Source organism: Hippichthys cyanospilos, chromosome 2, assembly GCF_059441005.1.
Source record: "Hippichthys cyanospilos isolate Australia breed blue-spotted pipefish chromosome 2, RoL_Hcya_1.0, whole genome shotgun sequence".
Taxonomy (NCBI): Eukaryota; Metazoa; Chordata; class Actinopteri; order Syngnathiformes; family Syngnathidae; genus Hippichthys; species Hippichthys cyanospilos.
In genome coordinates, this window is record NC_142370.1 from 11,214,422 (window position 1) to 11,232,379 (window position 17,958).

The 17,958-nt window shown below is 40.4% G+C and overlaps 2 protein-coding genes across 5 annotated transcripts; both read left to right on the plus strand.

Moving 5' to 3' along the window:
* The first annotated feature begins 157 nt into the window (after positions 1-157).
* Positions 158-12,776, plus strand: LOC148427264 (6-phosphofructo-2-kinase/fructose-2,6-bisphosphatase 1-like). 4 transcript variants are annotated; one of them, XM_088407281.1, is made up of 14 exons: positions 158-344; positions 3,530-3,655; positions 3,765-3,861; positions 3,933-3,999; positions 4,119-4,193; positions 5,914-5,970; positions 6,071-6,192; positions 6,562-6,769; positions 6,837-6,983; positions 7,676-7,780; positions 8,183-8,312; positions 8,410-8,472; positions 9,269-9,333; positions 9,867-11,761. In XM_088407281.1, exons 1-14 carry the CDS (start codon positions 269-271, stop codon positions 9,924-9,926), a joined length of 1,398 nt encoding a protein of 465 aa, XP_088263407.1. In that variant the 5' UTR covers positions 158-268; the 3' UTR covers positions 9,927-11,761. The 4 variants fall into 4 exon arrangements, with proteins under 4 accessions (XP_088263407.1, XP_088263416.1, XP_088263412.1 ...); XM_088407290.1 differs by lacking the exon at positions 158-344 and adding an exon at positions 508-738; XM_088407286.1 differs by lacking the exons at positions 158-344; positions 9,867-11,761 and adding exons at positions 2,057-2,207; positions 12,632-12,776.
* LOC148427265 (mitochondrial carnitine/acylcarnitine carrier protein-like) lies at positions 12,659-17,891 on the plus strand. Its single transcript, XM_088407291.1, has 9 exons — positions 12,659-12,805; positions 14,381-14,482; positions 14,580-14,707; positions 15,211-15,301; positions 15,403-15,520; positions 16,383-16,455; positions 16,562-16,662; positions 17,352-17,473; positions 17,545-17,891. Exons 1-9 carry the CDS (start codon positions 12,704-12,706, stop codon positions 17,605-17,607), a joined length of 900 nt encoding a protein of 299 aa, XP_088263417.1. The 5' UTR covers positions 12,659-12,703; the 3' UTR covers positions 17,608-17,891.
* Positions 17,892-17,958: the final 67 nt, after the last annotated feature.

Genomic DNA, 17,958 nt, shown 5'->3' on the forward strand with positions numbered 1-17,958 from the left:
TTTGTAGTTGTTTAATTGGTGCTAAGATTACAAAGGGCTACATTTGGTTATGTTCCTTTAAAAGTCTGACATCTTGTTGAGAATGCAAATTGTAAATTGTTTCACTTATCGCGCACGCGCATCGCCGAGTGCGCAGTGGCTGATGGGAAGATTGACGGCGAGAAAAAAAAAAAAAGTGAAACCAGCCGGGCTGTTTGAACACGCGTCACGTCAGGACGAAGCAAAGTTCGCCTAATTTTCTCCGTCGGAGTGTCACATTTGGAAGAGGATGAAGCCCCCGGCGATGACACAGGACAGGGGGGCCGTGCTGACAGGGAGGAGGCTCCGCTTTCAGCGTCCGTACGGTGAGGTACTCACGCGCGCGGTCACGTCATAACTCACTGCCGGGTTGCGTAACGGGAAACACGTGGCCGCGATCGAATCAAGCCTTTCCTCTGTCGCGAATGCGCGTGCGCACAATCCACTGGCGTCACATGTTGACAACATTGCCCCCGCCTCCCTCGGAGAAACTTGCTTTGCCTGGAATTTCGCGCGCGCCCGCTGCGCAGCATCTTCATGGGGACCATATGGTGCGGGGGTGCTCGGCTGGGTTTCGGGGGCGTGTATTTTGAGGGGCGCCGTGGGCGCGGCTACTGGTGTTGTTGAGCGCGCGCCCACGTGGACCCCGGTTGTGGTCGCTCATGGAGTCCTTGAGAATTAAGAAAAATCTTCCGCGCCGAGAACGCTGCACGAGCACAGGTCAGCGTCTTCTTCAACACACGCACACTTGCATGAATCAGAAGTGACCACTCTGAGGTGACTTCTCTGAGGAAGTCCACTCGTTGTACGTGACGTCATTTTTCGAGGGTGGCTCAATTTGCTAAATGTGGACCATATAGTAAAGGTCAAGGTTACAAGATTCCGCTATAAACACGCACACACACACACACACACACACATATATAAATAGGAAGGAATAAATAAAATGATTATGAATTTCACAAACTAGCAAATAAATGTGTTCTTAACGACCAACAGTGTTTTAGATATACTAGTACGTCTAGTTATCATGAAATGATATTACATGGGCGGTGGCACTCCCCTGGAGGCTGCCATGTCTGTTATAGTTACAGACAATGGTAAATACAGCACCTCCCGCTGTTTGTAATTAAAAGCGATATAAATCTTACACATTGTTCCTTTTAAGTGGAGCGCTGGCCACAAGTGTCATCTATTCATTCATTAAAAGAAGAATTCTGGTCACTGGCACACAACCTGAGTATTTTACATGGCGAAAATTCTGGTCCATTGCGCCGAAAAAGTTCAGGTCTTTCCCAGCAGACAAAAGGTTAAAATTTTAATCGAAATGTTTGAAAATCAGGAACTAGTTCACAATGCGCACCGTTTTAAACGTGTTTCTCTCAGAACTTGGGTTTTGAAATTGGCAACATTCAAATTGCTGCAACTTTGTCAATTCCTGAGCTACTTCCGTGTGTTATATATCATTTGAAAGGGAATTGAGTGTTGAAATAGAATATATCAAGATCACAATTGCCATAGGCCTGAGTTTGTGAAAACACATCACAAATGTAAATCGCCAAACATTATTGGAGATGGGAAGGGAAACTTCTGATTCTTTCTTTTGACGTCACAACGCATTCTCAGAAAAAAAAAAAAACCAAGCAGTTATTTTGGACAAATTCCAAGGCTTGCGCTGTGACAAACACCTTCCATGGCTGCCCCGATCCGTAGCAGTCACATGGTCGACGTTGAGTTGAGAAGACATTTTGGCCTATACCAGTTAATGCTCCGCATGGCGCCAAAATTTGATGGCTTGAAAAAGGAGCCACGAGACCCAATTCATCATAAAGCTTTGTCTTTGATACTTGCAAAAACATCAACATTAGCATGTGTTCATTTTTGAGACGAAATTGTCTTCAGTGCTAAGTGGCCGCTTTCACAAATTATCGGTGTGATGTTCCAAGCTCATTGGTGGCTCAGCTATTCCAACCGGCGCCACTGTCCAATCGGCAACGCTCCATCCTCTGCCGCTGGCCAAACAGGTGCTTGGAAGACTCCGCCCCTTTTTGCGAGAGACTTGAAAAATCCGCACACATAAACACACGCAGCCACAACCATGTCGCACTGCCGCAACACTCTCACTCAAACACGACTGGAGAAGACGTGGGTGCCGTGGGTGCCCAACCGACTCAGCAAGCGGCGAGGATGTGAGTACTGCAACTTTTTGGGGTGCGTGTGTGCTTGCGCGCGCACATTTGCGCTCGCCGGCGCCATGTGCAGGGTTCATCGTTGCGAGCAGGGCACCCTGCCGGTCGTTCACCCTTCCCCTGTAATCACAGAGCAACTAAACCTTCCCCCCAAATCAGATTACTGACTAATATTCATTATTACTTTTTTCCCTGCTTCAATCAAAACAAAAGCAGTTCGCAATTAATCGTAATTGTTTTTAATGATGACTGATAGGTGCTTTTACCAATACTGATTATTAATGGATAAGAGGCAGATCCATGGTACTTAACTTTTCAGTGAGAGAGAAATTACTGACAAAGAAAAAAAAATCCAACAGTTGAATTTGTGAATTGCCTTTAGATTTATTGACCAAATGTTTGATTGTTTTTTTTTTTCTTTTTAAACAAATGCATCGTATACATTTTCTTTGTAAAATTCTCACAAGAATCTTTACAAGAAGCGGCTCGGTGGAGCAGTGGTTAGCACGTCCGCCTCACAGTTCAGGGACCTGAGTTCAAATCCGCCTCGCTCTGGCCTTCCTGTGTGGACTTTGCATGTTTTCCCCGAGCTTGCGTGGCTTCTCTCCGGGCACTCAGGCTTCCTCACACACTCCATAAACAAGCATGTCAGGTGTATTGGACATAATAAATTGTCTTTAGGTGTGATTGGGTGCGTGAATGGTTGTTGGTCTCTGTGAGCCCTGCAATTGGCTGGGAACAGGGTTTGCCCTGCATACTGCCCATAGGATAGGCACCGGCAAGCCTGCGACCCTTGTGAGGATAAGTGGCTACAGAAAATAGATGGATGGAATCCTAACAAGTTCAGAGATCTCCTGGGTTCATCAATCTGCCATAAAAAAGTGTCATGGAAACAAAGCAAAAAGCTCTAAAATAGTTAAATGTTATTTTTTGTTTGCAATTAATTGTGCTTTGTTTGTTTTTCATATTTGAGTCTCGTACTGTATTTCCTCTTATGTCATGTGTTTTTTTTTTGGGGTGATTTTTGATCTGCTGTTGTTTTCCATATTTGTTAGTTTGTGTGATTAGTTTTGTTTTAGCATTAATAGCCTGCACACAAAAATAGCCGCTCATAGCTTGTGCATAATTTGTTTGAGTAGCACGATTAAGTCGTTTGTAACTATGATGAAACCCAGAATTACGATTCAGCTCATTTTCAAGTTGTCGAATTTTACAGTGGCAACTTAATCAAATTAGTTTGATTTATTACCCAGCTGTGTTTGCAACCCGATATCAAATGTGATACCGAAGCAGTGATGGCAAAATCCTTGTTGTTATTTCAGCGTCGGTTCCGCAGTTCACCAACTCGCCCACCATGATAGTGATGGTGGGACTGCCCGCCCGAGGAAAAACGTACATCTCCAAGAAGCTCACCAGGTACCTAAACTGGATTGGCGTCACAACCAAAGGTATCGTATCATTACACAAAATTTACGGTTGCTGTTTGTGTAGTATGCTTGGATTCGCCGTACATTTTTTTTCATTTGGCATGAATACGTCTCCGTCCTTCTCGGACAGTGTTCAACGTGGGGCAGTACCGCCGAGAAGCGACGCGTTCGTACAACAGCTTCGAATTCTTTAAACCCGACAACGCCGAGGCCATGAAAATCCGGAAGTATGAACTAACAACAAAACAGCAAAAGGATTCTTTCCTGACACGATCTAATTCATCAAACTGTCCGGCAGGGCGTGCGCCATCGCCGCACTCAAGGACGTGTGCGACTACTTCACTAGCGAGCGGGGCCAAGTGGTTGTGAGTCCTCCGGCGTTCTGATTAGAACTGACAATCATTAGGGCGACAAGAACCCTTGAAAACAAACCTAATGGGCAACACGGACTGCAGTCCAATTGACGACTTTAATGCAATTTCAGGTTTTCGATGCCACCAACACCACACCAGAGCGCCGAGAACTCATTCTCAGCTTTGCTAAGGAAAACGGCTACAAGGTGTGTGCTACGTCGCAGCTGGAAACCTTTAGTCGGTGGGCCAGTTGATCGCCTAGCTCAGTGGCTCTCAAATGGGGGTACTTGAAGGAACTTCAAACATGAAAAAGCCCTTTAAAACTAATTCTTGAATTAATTAATGTTTCGGGAAAATTTTAGTTCACAAAACAAATTATGTAATCAGCAGGTTATTCAATTTCATTTTTGTGAAAAGCCAGATTCTCACCCATACCAGAATGGTTCGGCCCAACGTGTCATGTGCCACCTGTCAAGTTAATGATTTATTTTTGTGGACACATCTCTACTAAGATCCCAAAAGATAATATTCAACTTTAAGTTGAATATTTTTGCTGTGGACAATTATTTGTTTATAGTTTCTTTTAGAGAACAGGTCTGACACTTTATGTTGATTATTTTTATTTTTTTAGGACAAGTATTTCTTAATTATTTAATTAAAGGTTTATTTTTGTGGAGAGATCTCTACTGTAATTCCAGGACACTTTCTGTTGAATATTTTTCTGTGGACAAATATTTATTTATAATTATTCATTTTTCAGAACAAGTCTGACACTTTATTCATTATTTTTTCTGGATAAATATTTATTAATAATTAAGTTAATGATTTATTTCTGTAAACAGATCTCTACTGTAACCCCAAAACAGAATGCTTTATGTTTAATATTTTTCTTTGGACAAATATGTATTTATCATTATTCTAATTTTTTAGAACAGGGCTGATACTTTATATTGATTATTTTTGGTGGAAAAAATATTCGGCATTCAGAAAGTACCCTTTGACTATCACAAATGTTGTCGTGCTGCGCCATCCGTGGCTGATATATGACATTTTGGGACTATTGTAGTGGTATCTTGTATTTTTATTTAGCAACTCCAGAAGATAGGTCATGTAACATCATGTGTTTTATTTGTGGCTAGCCTGACAGAAAATTGTGTCTTTGAAGACAGTGTTGCTCTGTGTAAAAGTGAACAAAATATTGGCATACAACATTCTGCAAAAGCTACACTGTAATCCAATTTAGCAATAAGCTACTTCATGTTTTTCATTTGAAAAGAAAAATGAACTGTTCCTTCCTCTGACAGCATTGAAGGAAGGTCATTCCCCACCTTAACAATAATATATTCTCTGTGCCAGCTGACTTGTTAGCTCCAGTGTTCCCCCGAGTTTTCAACAATCTGAGCATTCACGCAAACTGCCTTAGCAAGCCTTGGACCACAGTGAGCAACATCAGATGTGCGCATGGCTAGTCTCCGTGTGCATGTGGGATGTTGCTCACGAAATGACCTTTATGACATAACTCGCATTTTGTCAAAAACGAGAAAAGGGCGAAGGAGGCTCTGAGTACGTTTGCCTCGGGTATCCCAAGGGGCCAGCTACTGCCCTGGACTGAGCCGGCCGAAATGTGCTCATTCACAGTTCGTGTGAGCAGCAAGACATGCTGTCCATCAACCCTTAAACGTATGCCGCGGACCAGTAATGCGCTTCTCCTCAGCATCAGGGCATTTTCCCCTGTCGTTTATGAAAGGATCGCTAAGTTGAGAAGCGTCGTCCAGCGCCACTGCGGGACATCCACGCATCTCCAATTGACAAGTTGCTGAGCGCATCGCAACTATGTTTGTTTGTTTTCAACTTGTTTGAGCTAAAGAACCACTGGTCTGTATTGATCATAACCGTTTTTGACTTTATCGCCTCGTGCCTGTTCAGGTTTTCTTCGTGGAATCCATCTGTGATGATCCAGAGATCATCGCTGAGAATATTAAGGTAGAATTTGCGTGTGCTGCACATGCACAATCTGTACCAAGACTAAGTCAACTCAAATCTGCACATTTCAATCACTTTTTTTTCCACCCTATTGAATTAGCAAGTGAAGCTGAGCAGCCCTGATTACATCAACTGTGACAAGGACGAGGCCGTAGCCGACTTTCTGAAGAGGATTGAGTGTTACAAGTTAACGTACGTGGCGCTGGATGACAACAAGGACAGGTTGGTGCCAGTCCTTTCGCTGCATGGACCACATGGACGTACAAAAGCCACATAGGCTGTCACTGAAGTACAAAATGCTAAAATAATGAATAATGAATTTGTCACTTAATCGAATACAAATATTTTCTATTTGTTTAATCAACAATTTCAAAAAAATAAAAAAATATATATATTTTGTCCGAATACTTGATATCGGATTAAAATGTACCCAAAAGTGCTGCAATGCCAGGCGACAGTTTCCCTGCCAAATAATATTGTTGCTTTAGTATTTTTTGGAAAATCCAAATATGCCAGATTTTCGTTTTGTCCATATCACCACTGACCTTACAAATGCGGCCCAATTTGTCCCCGATTTTCCCCCAAATGCAGGAACTTGTCCTACATTAAGATCTTCGACGTGGGCAGCAGATACCTGGTGAACCGCGTGCAGGACCACATCCAGAGCAGAATCGTTTACTACCTCATGAACATCCACGTCACGCCGCGTTCTATCTACCTGTGCCGCCACGGCGAGAGCGAGCTCAACCTGGTGGGCCGCATCGGAGGGGACTCTGGCTTGTCCGCTCGTGGTGCCAAGGTGAGGAGCTGCGTGACGTCGTAGCGCAGTCGCATTTTCGCTTCGTGTCCTCATGTGTCGCCCGCAGTTTGCCAGTGCTTTGGAAGCGTATGTGCGCAAGCAGAACATCAAGGATCTGAAGGTGTGGACCAGCCACATGAAGAGGACCATCCAGACGGCTGAAGCTCTGGGGGTCCCGTATGAACAATGGAAGGCTCTCAATGAGATTGATGCTGTGAGTGGCCAAATCTTTACTAACTTTGTTGGAGCACTGTAAGGATGAGAGTTATTACTGTAATCCCATGCTACCAGCAGGGGGTGCTCAATTCACTCACTGCCACTAATGACCTTAGAAGTCAAGATCACTTAAACCAGGCTGGCAGATACCATTTTAGAGCCGGGCAATAAATTAAAAATAATTAGATTATTTCATTATTCTAAAAACCTCCAATTTATAAATGATCTAAATAGTTACCAATTAATACAAGTTATTTACTTATAAGGCCTGAACTCACACCACAATTCACCTGTAGCAGTTTGCTTTATATTTAGCCACCGAATCCTAAATCCGTTCGAATCGGAGTACTTTTGCCGAAAAACACGTCCTACACATGAGACATTCAGCTCAGTTCCTCAATACTGTAAGTTGCTTAATAAATATAAATAATAAACGTAATTAATGAAAATCATCATTCAAAACATTCGAGTTATTTTTCTCAGAAATTATTCACATTTGTTTAACAATCTGAAACATTCAATTTTGCAAAAAATAACAAAAAAATAAGAATTTGGAAAACGCTTAAACTTTTTCATGCCACTACACATTTCTCAAGCTGTTTCTCTAGAGCTCCAAATGGCCTTAAAATGTCTGCTTCAAACCAAAAAGGCTATCTGTTAGTTTTACAACATTGTTACGTTGTGTTTCAGGGCGTGTGTGAGGAGATGACCTACGAGGAAATTCAGGAGCACTATCCAGAAGAATTTGCATTGCGAGATCAAGACAAGTATCGCTACCGCTATCCAAAAGGCGAGGTGAATGTTGTTTTGAAATTTTTTACAAGTCTGGCTCAGCAACTATATCTTCCTGAGACCCAGCCTATTCATTTGCATCCAGTAGTGGATGTTTTTTTTTGTTTTTGTTTTTCTCAGCAAGACAGAAAAGTGAATTGCATCCCACCCAAACATGAGGCATGTTTGGAAAAGGGACAGTATGTCCTTTAATGAGCACATGAGGATTTATTAGGGTAGCACCACTCGGTCAAAAAAATATAGCCCAAAAACTAATGTCCACTTCAGTGGACACAAACAAATGGGCTGTGTCTCCGGATTTTTTTTTTTTTTTTTCAATTCTATACCATGACCATCAAGCGCAGACAATGACAGTTTATGCGCCACTCAGATGGCTTAACTCCTAACTAACCTGGTTTTCACCAGTCTTACGAGGACCTGGTCCAGCGTCTGGAACCAGTCATCATGGAGCTGGAGAGACAAGAGAATGTGCTGGTCATCTGCCACCAGGCCGTTATGAGATGTTTGCTGGCGTACTTCCTGGACAAAAGTGCAGGTGATGGTGTATAGCACGGTCATGTGACAGTCGTGCATTTATCATTCTGATGATTGCTATATGAGTAATATTAATATTAGCATGTTGTTTGTGTTAGTGGAACTGCCCTACCTCAAGTGTCCTCTTCACACGGTCCTCAAACTCACACCGGTTGCCTACGGTTAGTCACTCGCAGCAAGTTTTGTTCTGATTTTTATGATTACTGTTATTATTATGGATTTGTGTATTTCTTATAGTACTTTGTGTCCAACTTCTTCATCCACTTTGTATCACTGTCTATTATTAACACAATGAAGGAATCACATTTTCAAATCTGAGGGATTTTCAACCGATGCTGCCCTGTTTGGTTTTCTGGTGGACTAGAAAGTTGCTTTGGATGCTCAAATCAAAATGACAAAGCTAATTTTAGGAATCATAAATTTGCATGGTAGCAAAAAATAGAAATGTAACTCAGTCCAAATGCAGGCGACTGGCAGATGCTCTGGTTCTCGAGAAATGTAGTCTTCCATCCAAAACACCTTTTGTTAGTATGGTGCTGCCATAATCAAGTTGCTAAGAACAGTATCACTTTAATGTGTAATTATGAAGATTCGTAATTACTGTATTAATGCCTTTTCTTTTGGCCCATGACCAATTTTAGTGATCGATATGAAATTGGGTGTGAAGATTTAAAAGTCTTAAGCATGTATGCCTTCAATTTAACATGAAGTTTGTCATTTTGGTTTGAAGCACTATTATTTGCTACGGTATCCATGGCTTATCATCAAATGATCCCCAAATGGCTCCGCAAGGGTATCTTCGCATTTCTTTTTCATTGCTAACAGCTGCTCATGTATCTAAGTCAGAAGATCATTTGAATGATTTCTCATTTAAAGAGGTGGTGCGAGGGCACGTTTATTGGTCCTTGCAGCTTTAATTTGTTTGTTTTTTTTGTTTTGTTTTTTGGTGTGGAGTAGGATGTGAAATGGAGTCGGTCTTCCTGAACATTGAGGCTGTGAACACACACCGTGATAAACCTGAGGTGAGTACAAACGCATGTGTTTGCCTCAGCTTTCTATAACAGGTGACAAACTCTTTAGTTTGGATCACTTTTAATCATAATGCTTCTACAAAGTTATTGTGAGAAGTGTTGTTTGCTAGACATCACTTATTGCCATATTTGTAGTGGAGTAAATATGTATTCAACATTTGTATGTTAAATGTTACATTTTTTTAAAAAGTTTTAATGTCAATATAGTGTGTGGAAGTGGGAATATTAGGAATTAAACAATCACTTTGCACACTTTCACTTCGCTGGCCTAATTACTATCTGTGATGCTAACAAATTTAGCTAGCAAAATTAGCAAGGTTTTCCAAATATTTCTAGATACATTTTTGTCACCCCCTGACTTTTGCTCATTGAATTAGCGAAACAGTAAATGCTGAGCAAACCATGTCAGTCCAGGAGGTCAATGTTGATTTTGTTTCAAATCCTTTCCTCGGTTACATTGGTAGGCTCCATTTGCGAGCCTGTTTCGGTTGTGAGCGTTAAATCACAGTGTGTGTCTTTGTCAGAATGTGGATGTGGACAGAGAAGCAGAAGAGGCGCTGGAGACTGTCCCAGAGCACAGCTAGACCACCAGGGAAAACCAAAGCAAACAAAACAAAAAAAAGACACACACAAGGAGCACCTTTGATATGTCGGACTTTATGTAGTTATTAGGAAGTTTTGATGGAAACCTCATCAGGTGTTTTATTTACAAGGGAAATTACTGGACAATGGGTTACGTACATGACCCAACTTGAGATGCCATGCCTCACCAAAATTTAGAAGCCATATCTTCAGAAATACTAAAAAAAACAGGATACGAAGGAACAAATACAGAGAATTCGTGTTTCTATACATTGAATCATATTTAATGATGCACTTTATGGATGCTCAGGGAGTACATGGCTAGCGTCGGGTTGAACTTAATTAACATTCTGGTCAAGTTCATATTTTAAAAAAAAATGGGGTGTGGACATTCCACACATGTTGATGGTTTTTTTTATGTATTTTTTTCTACTGCAATTCCCCAAAGATAAGACACTTTTTCTTTTCCTCAAAAATGAGGGTCATAAGTATGGGTGCATCCTATAAACGGTAAGTTAAAGATAAGAATTTTGTTTTACTGACACCATAGAAGGAAGATTGATCTGTCAGCCTCATTAATCGGGTTTGATGTACAGATGCGCATTTTCATATCATCCAAACATAAATACAATAAATACTGTAACTGGAACTGTTAACAGACGATGTGCATGGGTTGCAGCTAGCAGCAGCTCGTGTTTGCTGAGGTTGTTACGACATTATTTTCCATAAAAGAAGCAAGCAGACTGAACCAACATCCGAGTCCACCCTTGTTCACACACAGGGACGTTACAGTTGCTTACAAGAAGAAATTGTTTCTCGTAGCAGAGCAGATTTCAAACCGCGTGGCTGCTACAAGGTTTGGGCTAACGGTCATCGCACGTGATTTATTCCTTCCTGACACAGTAAGGACCACTTGCACACTCAGCTGGAACCGCCTCTCTTTCTCTCTCACACACTTGATCAATCACTCTCAGAACAATGGCTGAAACAATTAATAGAAAATAGGAAGAAATTACAAATATGAGATTTATTCTGCTTTGCTACAGTTTTTACATTGTCGCCAAACTGTAGGTGCGTCCTATACATAGTAACACAGAAAATACCAGAATTTGACCCTAAATTAAGTGCGCGCCCCATACACAAGTGCATCCTATATTTGGGAAATTACAGTAATATTACGGACCATATAAATATTGAAAATTGTTTGTTCTCTCTCACAATGCAAGGTTTAATTTAGCCATTTTATGGCCTCCTGAAAAGTGATGAATTTGGAGATACGAGGATTCCGCCCGACGCTGGCCAATTGTGTGACTAATCAATTGGTAACGTCCTGCAATATTGCAATGTTGTCCTCATTCAATGTTCAGTTTTCTTTCTGTCATCGCCGTTTCCTTAGTTTATCCGTTGTGCATTTTCAACCAATGTGAGTTGTTAGCCCACTGTTAAGCTAACTCAGCAAACAAAGTGATTGACGCAAAGCATAAAAACATGATGTGGATTTTCCAATAGAGACGTCTGCATCAAACTAAAAACATTGTTTACTATTAGTGCAGTGCAAGGACAGTTTGTGCAATGATTACAGCTAGCATGTTTCCTTGCGCGCAACACCATGGCGTGCCTGACAAACGCCAATTTCTAAGGAAATTGTCTATGCAATGTGCAGCTTTGTATCGTTTGATTGAGCATTCAAGGGTGTGTTGTATTAACGATATTTTAGATGATGCGTCTGTTTATTTCCTCCTTGTCTTTTTATTTGTTCAAATGTTGGTTCTTAAAAACAGAAAGAAACCTTTTTATTAGCAAGACACATCTCAAATAAAAATGTTTAAAAAGGTTACGTGCTGTTTCAATATTAATTACGTAATAGAAAAATAAAAGCAATAGAAAATCATTTCTGCCGGTGCTGTCTTAAAATCGAATGTATTGAGATGCTATTTTAAGATATTAATGTGTGTTATAGAGGCTGTTTTTCCACTTTGCTTTTTGAGGGGGGTTATATTTATTTTAATGTATTTACTTATTTATTATTGGTGTGACTTTTCTGTTGCAATATTAACCTGGACTAGATGAATGCTAGAGGCGGTTAACTTTTTTTTATTTTTTAGAACTACTTTCATTATTCGAGCTATTTAACATGCTTATTGATTTATTCTTACATTTACTAACTATTTCTTTATGGTGTCCATCAAGACAACAGCCAGCATATACAGAATTTTAATTTATTTTGGAGCTATTCTTATTATTTGTGTTACAGTATATAATTTTTAATAACTAGTGCTGTATTTTAGGTCATTCAGTGCAATCGACCCATTAGTGACATGAATCCATAGGGATGTTTGCTATTGTTGCACGTGATAATGACGGAAGGAGGTGGAAATGGGAGTGTGGCTAGTTGAAAGAGGATGGACGAGAGGAGAGTTTGCATACTCAAGACACTAGAGCTGTGCTATACTTGATATTTTGGTATCGACTGATTCCAAGTTAATAGCAAAGAATCAATTATAAACTATGAAACTACTGCTGTGCTCAAAAATACTGAAAATACATATTTTTCTAACTATATAATTCATACGCATGTACTAAAAAGGGATTGCGTGAGGGACCCATGAAAAAAGCAAAGTAAATGTTAAGGGATGATAAAGCATCTTTGGTATCGATACGGTGACGATTTCGACTTTGGTATCGACCTTTGTATCGATCTTCGCAGAGGACCCCTCCCCGCACATGTAAACCAGGCACACCTTGAGCTGCGCAAGCCGCCTCGCATGCAGCGGAGAGGATGGGGGACGAGTCAAGAGTTTCTCCGCTGAAGAACTTTGTGGCCGGGGGGGTTGGCGGTGCGTGTCTGCTGCTGGCCGGACACCCGCTTGACACCATCAAGGTGATTCCTGAAAGGGTTCGCGAGCCGACTTGTTCTTGACGCGTTTTCAACTCAGGCGTTGAGTAAGAAAGACGAATCTGCTTGAAAAAGCCTCAAGGTGCAACTCGAGCTGCTGGTTTAACTTGAAAATCTTGACTTTCTTGACTTCACGTCTTTTAATTTCGTTTCGATTCCGGAGCTGAGAAGGAGGAATTTTGCATCAAGTCGCTCAAGCAAACAGCAATGTTTCATTGATTAGCCACAACGTTTTACTGTAGAAAGTGCTGGTGGCCAAAATGTGTGTTTGGGATCACGCAGACGGACAATTAGCGTCAGTAGTAACTAAGTCGGAACTTTTTCTTTGAATACTGGGTTCCCACGGGGACTGATTAATACATTTGGTGTATTTAAATTACTGGTTATTGGGATATCAACAATACACTTTACAAAGATTCTGGAGCTTGCAAGGGTTAAAAATGTTTATTGAATTTACTCAATTTTCTTTCTCTTTCTCATTTTTGGACAGTACTTTTTTACTCAAAATGTATTTGTCACAGGAAATTGGCCAAGGCCCAACAGAAAAAAAAAATTGTTGTTTATTCATTTTTGGAGTGAATAGAGCTGAGAAAATGCGTATATTAATAAAGTTTGAGTGACTTCTCTGATCAATGAGTTAGTTGACTCCTTTGAGCGCAGCTTCATCTATTGCAAGGGCGTCAAACTGATTTTTATCGTGGGTCACATTGTACTTATAGTGTCTGTTAGAGGGCCGGAATAAATCTAAAAATAGTCTAAAAAAGCTTCAATTTTAACGTGCCCCTTTAATTTCTCTAAAATTCAGAAAATGTAGGACTTAAAAATAGAAAAACACGTGTCTAATAAACACCAGTTTTTTTTTACATAGTTTTGAATAGAGGCCGATAAAAACTGTTCAAAAGATAGATCGAGAACAGAAAACGTTTATTTTTGAAGACAATCTGCAAATTTAGCAAGAAACCTTTAAATCAAATCAGCATTTGACGGGCCACTTAAAATGAAGTGGTGGGCCGGTTTTGGCCCCCGGGCCTTGAGTTTGACACCTGTGATCTAGTGGATTCTTAACAGAATGCAAATGCAGCCCCAGCCACCACTGTAGCTCTGATTCTATGTAGCTTTGATTCCATGCGCTTTATAATCCGGTGCGCCTTGTTGACGGTGCTCTTTATAATCCCGTACTCCCTATAGAGTGGAAAATATGGTAAATGCAAATACTATACGTTTCTTATCTGTCAATTAATCATGCATACACACTTCGATGCATGTTTCACAAGTTCCGAACTGATTGTTTAAAACACACTTCGAAGCCACTACACAATTTGGCCCATCACTAAAAACAGGAAACATAAGTGCAAATATTATAAAACACAGCGTACCAACGGGCTTACTACTAGGACAAACATGATCCCTTGGAAATCATCAGGTAACAGCAAATTGTTTAAATTCTCATTTGATGAATGGGCAGACACTCCAGACCCAGATTTTTGGATATAAACATCAAAACGTCAATTTTCCCAATACAGTATGTCACCTTTAATGATGTGATGTGATTTGTTCAAGGTGAGACTGCAGACTCAGCCCAAAGAATCCTCACTCTCTTGCTCTGTCGTCTACCGGTACACGGGAACCTTTGACTGCCTCCGCAAGATTATCTCCAAAGAGGTTGTACTGTTACACCACTTTCGACTCCAAATTTGTTTGCCCTCTGACTATGTAAAAAACAAAACAAAACAGCATACTAATGCATTTTTGTGTGTAGGGCATCCTAGGCCTTTACAAAGGGATGGGTGCAGCGCTAGTGGGTGTGACTCCAACTACAGCCATTAATTTCTTTGGCTTTGGTTTGGGGAAGCAGCTTCAGCAGGTGGACTCCAACCTAGAACTAACGTAAGACCAAGAATGCACGTTTGGTACCTTAAGCTTTCCCTTTTCCACTAGTGGCGCAACGGATTATTTTATCCGTGATCCATATGGATCACACACCTTGGTTTAGGCTGCACATGACCCTGTAAATTGGTAGGCAACATGATCATTCCATCCTCATAGCAGTAATGCAGCCGAGAAAATTAAAAACCCTTGCCGAACATGTAAGTCACATGTAAGGGACACAGGCTTTTTTTTTCTTTAAAAAAAACATGATAGGAAGCACTTTCTCTTTATTCATTTCATAGACACAGAGTGCACTTTGAATTCTCAATGGTCTACTTTGTAAATATGCTACATTCAGTCTGGTGCCTCGGAGCAGTTTTGAGCATTATCTTGTTTGTGCATTTCATGTGTTTTTATATTTCTATTTGCACTTCTATTTCATTGTACGGCACTTTGGTTGGCTACGGTCTTTTTAAATAAAACTTGACTTGACTCGATTGTCTTTGTGGAACGGTGTTCAGGCATGCTCAGATATTCTTCTCAGGATGTCTGGCGGGGGTCTTCACAACAGTGATCGTTGCTCCAGGAGAGCGGATTAAATGCTTACTACAGGTGAAGTCTAAAGTCTGACACAATGAGCCCATCGGAATGTATTATATAGAGCTATGGATGGGGGGTGTTGTGGGAGGGAGCTTCTATGTGGAGTCGTGCAGGTGCAGGCTGGTGGCGGAACGTCCAAATATTCGGGTCCTCTTGACTGCGTCATGCGTCTCTATAAGGAACAGGGCATTCGCAGCGTCTACAAAGGGACGCTGCTGACGCTCTTCAGAGGTAAATGGGCTCTCAATATGAATACACATCTCTATTGCATCTTATTTGCATGATGATACACCTCTAATGTTTATCATATTTATCATGTTTTGTTCACATAATACATCCCACATTAGAATTTCATTTATGTTTTTACTTTGATAACATTTTGCACCTCTAAATGGAGCCTATTTATGTGGTTTTCAGTGATTTAATACAAAAACAAATGCACCCCAAATATATCATAAACTGTTCCTTTGCTATAACATGGCTCATTTTTTGCACTGCATTTTTTTCATGTCTTTTTTTTTCTTTACAGCTAGAACATGCATTGAGTTTTGCATTCTTATTGCTAAGAACCCACACAAAAGTACACGCCCACACACATGCACACACACATGCACACAGGTAACCACAGTAAAACAAGCAAACTTTGGCAGATAATGCCTCAGGAATGAACTGTAAGTTTAATGGGAAAGTCATTTTGCGGTTGAGGCCAAAGAAGCATTTGTGCCCAATTGTGTAGGATTAGAACATATGCATTAATCAATTTTCATTTATGAAGACTGAAGATTTTGTGAAAACCCATTACAGAAAATAAACAAAAACAATTAAATCAACCTCAACTTCCCGGATTCCACATAAGGTTGCAGGTATTTTTAGGAAGTTTCCGCACATACTATTTTAAACACGAGGTCAAATCTACATTAGAAGTATAGAAAACATATGCATCATATTTAATGGTCACTACACCTTATATTTAATGAGCTGTACATACAGCGTACTCATGACTTAATATTCTATACAACTCTAGTAGCATATTTACACATATTTAATCATCTATAGTATAGTACAGTATCTGCTTGTTCTTTTTGTCTTCCAGATGTGCCTTCCAATGGTGTCTATTTTCTGACAAATGAATACATAAAAAACATCCTGACTCCCAAAGGTCAAAGGTGAACTGTATTAGTATGTCATCAAAGGTGATAAAATCTTCATGCCGGCTGATCTTTGCATAGCTCTCTGTTTGCTTATGTGTCCGTGTGTGTGTGTGTGTGTTAGCGTTTCCCAGCTTGGCATCCTGCTAGCTGGCGGCATGGCTGGACTCTTGGGCTGGACAATCGCGCTACCCCCAGATGTCCTCAAGTCCATATTTCAGACAGGTGAAAACGTGCTTTTCCGAGGACTCTGACTGACAGGGGATTGAAATTGGTCACACGTGTTTTTATTTTTCATATTTATGAGCATGCAGATGATGAATGTTTACTTTTTTTTGTTTTGTTTTTTAACCAACTCTGCTGTTTGCAAAGTAACTCAGCTATTTGAAGACATATGTCTTGAAATATGGAAACATACTATGTTGAAGTCCTCTTGACAGGTGAGGATCTTTGTAGGATGGGGCGGAACTAAGTTTAGTCTGAGTTGTCAGTGGAAGCTGCTGAGAGTCTTCGCCACATACGTCTTGTGTTGGTGCCCTGCTCCAGTGATTTATTGCATTTAGAAAAAAAATCTGCTATCTGTTTTTGCAATATTAACGCGGGGTACAAGTATGCCAGGGATTTTCAGTGGGGTTTCGCAAGTATCAGCAAATCTAATTTAATGCTGTGACAGGAATAATATGTTTTTTGTTTTTCAAATGAAAGTTTTCCATTTTCTTGTCAAATTAAGGGAAAATTAACTGAAGCATGAAAGAGCTTATTGCTAAATTTTGTTTAAATGAGTCCTTCTGCAAAACACTGTTTGCCTTTAATTAGGTTTTATATGGATCCAAATTGTCATTGATGTTTGTTTTTTTTTTTTTACACCCATTGCATATATATTCATGTGTGTGTGTTTGTTTGGGTGTGTGTAGACGGAGACAGAAAGTACAGAGGTCTGACGGATGTCCTGAGGACAGTGCCTCGAGAAGAAGGAGCCAAAGCACTCTACAAAGGCTTCGGTGCCGTCTTCCTCCGAGCTTTCCCCGCCAATGCTGTACGACTTCTTTCTTGTGCGCTCTTTTACTAATGAAAAGTCAACCAAATTGTTTTGTCACCTTCTTCCAGGCATGTTTCTTGGGCTTCGAGGTTGCCTTAAAGGGTTTGAACTGGCTGGCACCAGACTGGTGAACCTGCAAACTGCTTTGGCCACCAAATGGCTTGGATTGGGTCTTTGTGAAATTTCCTTATTTGTAGTGTATGCAGCCATGCATGCCATGGGAAGATATTTTTATTGACACTATAGATACAACATGCTCACAAAGTATTAATTTGTGATCAGAAAATCAAGCACAGCCTAATTTTGAAAACAAAAGGTTCCTGCGAATTTATGATCTATTTTGTTCACAGGAAGTTTGTTGCATTTTATTGAAAACACAAATTAGTATTTCATGGCCATGAATAAAGCACATTGTCTTCATTCATTCATTCATATATATATATATATATATATATATATATATATATATATATATATATATA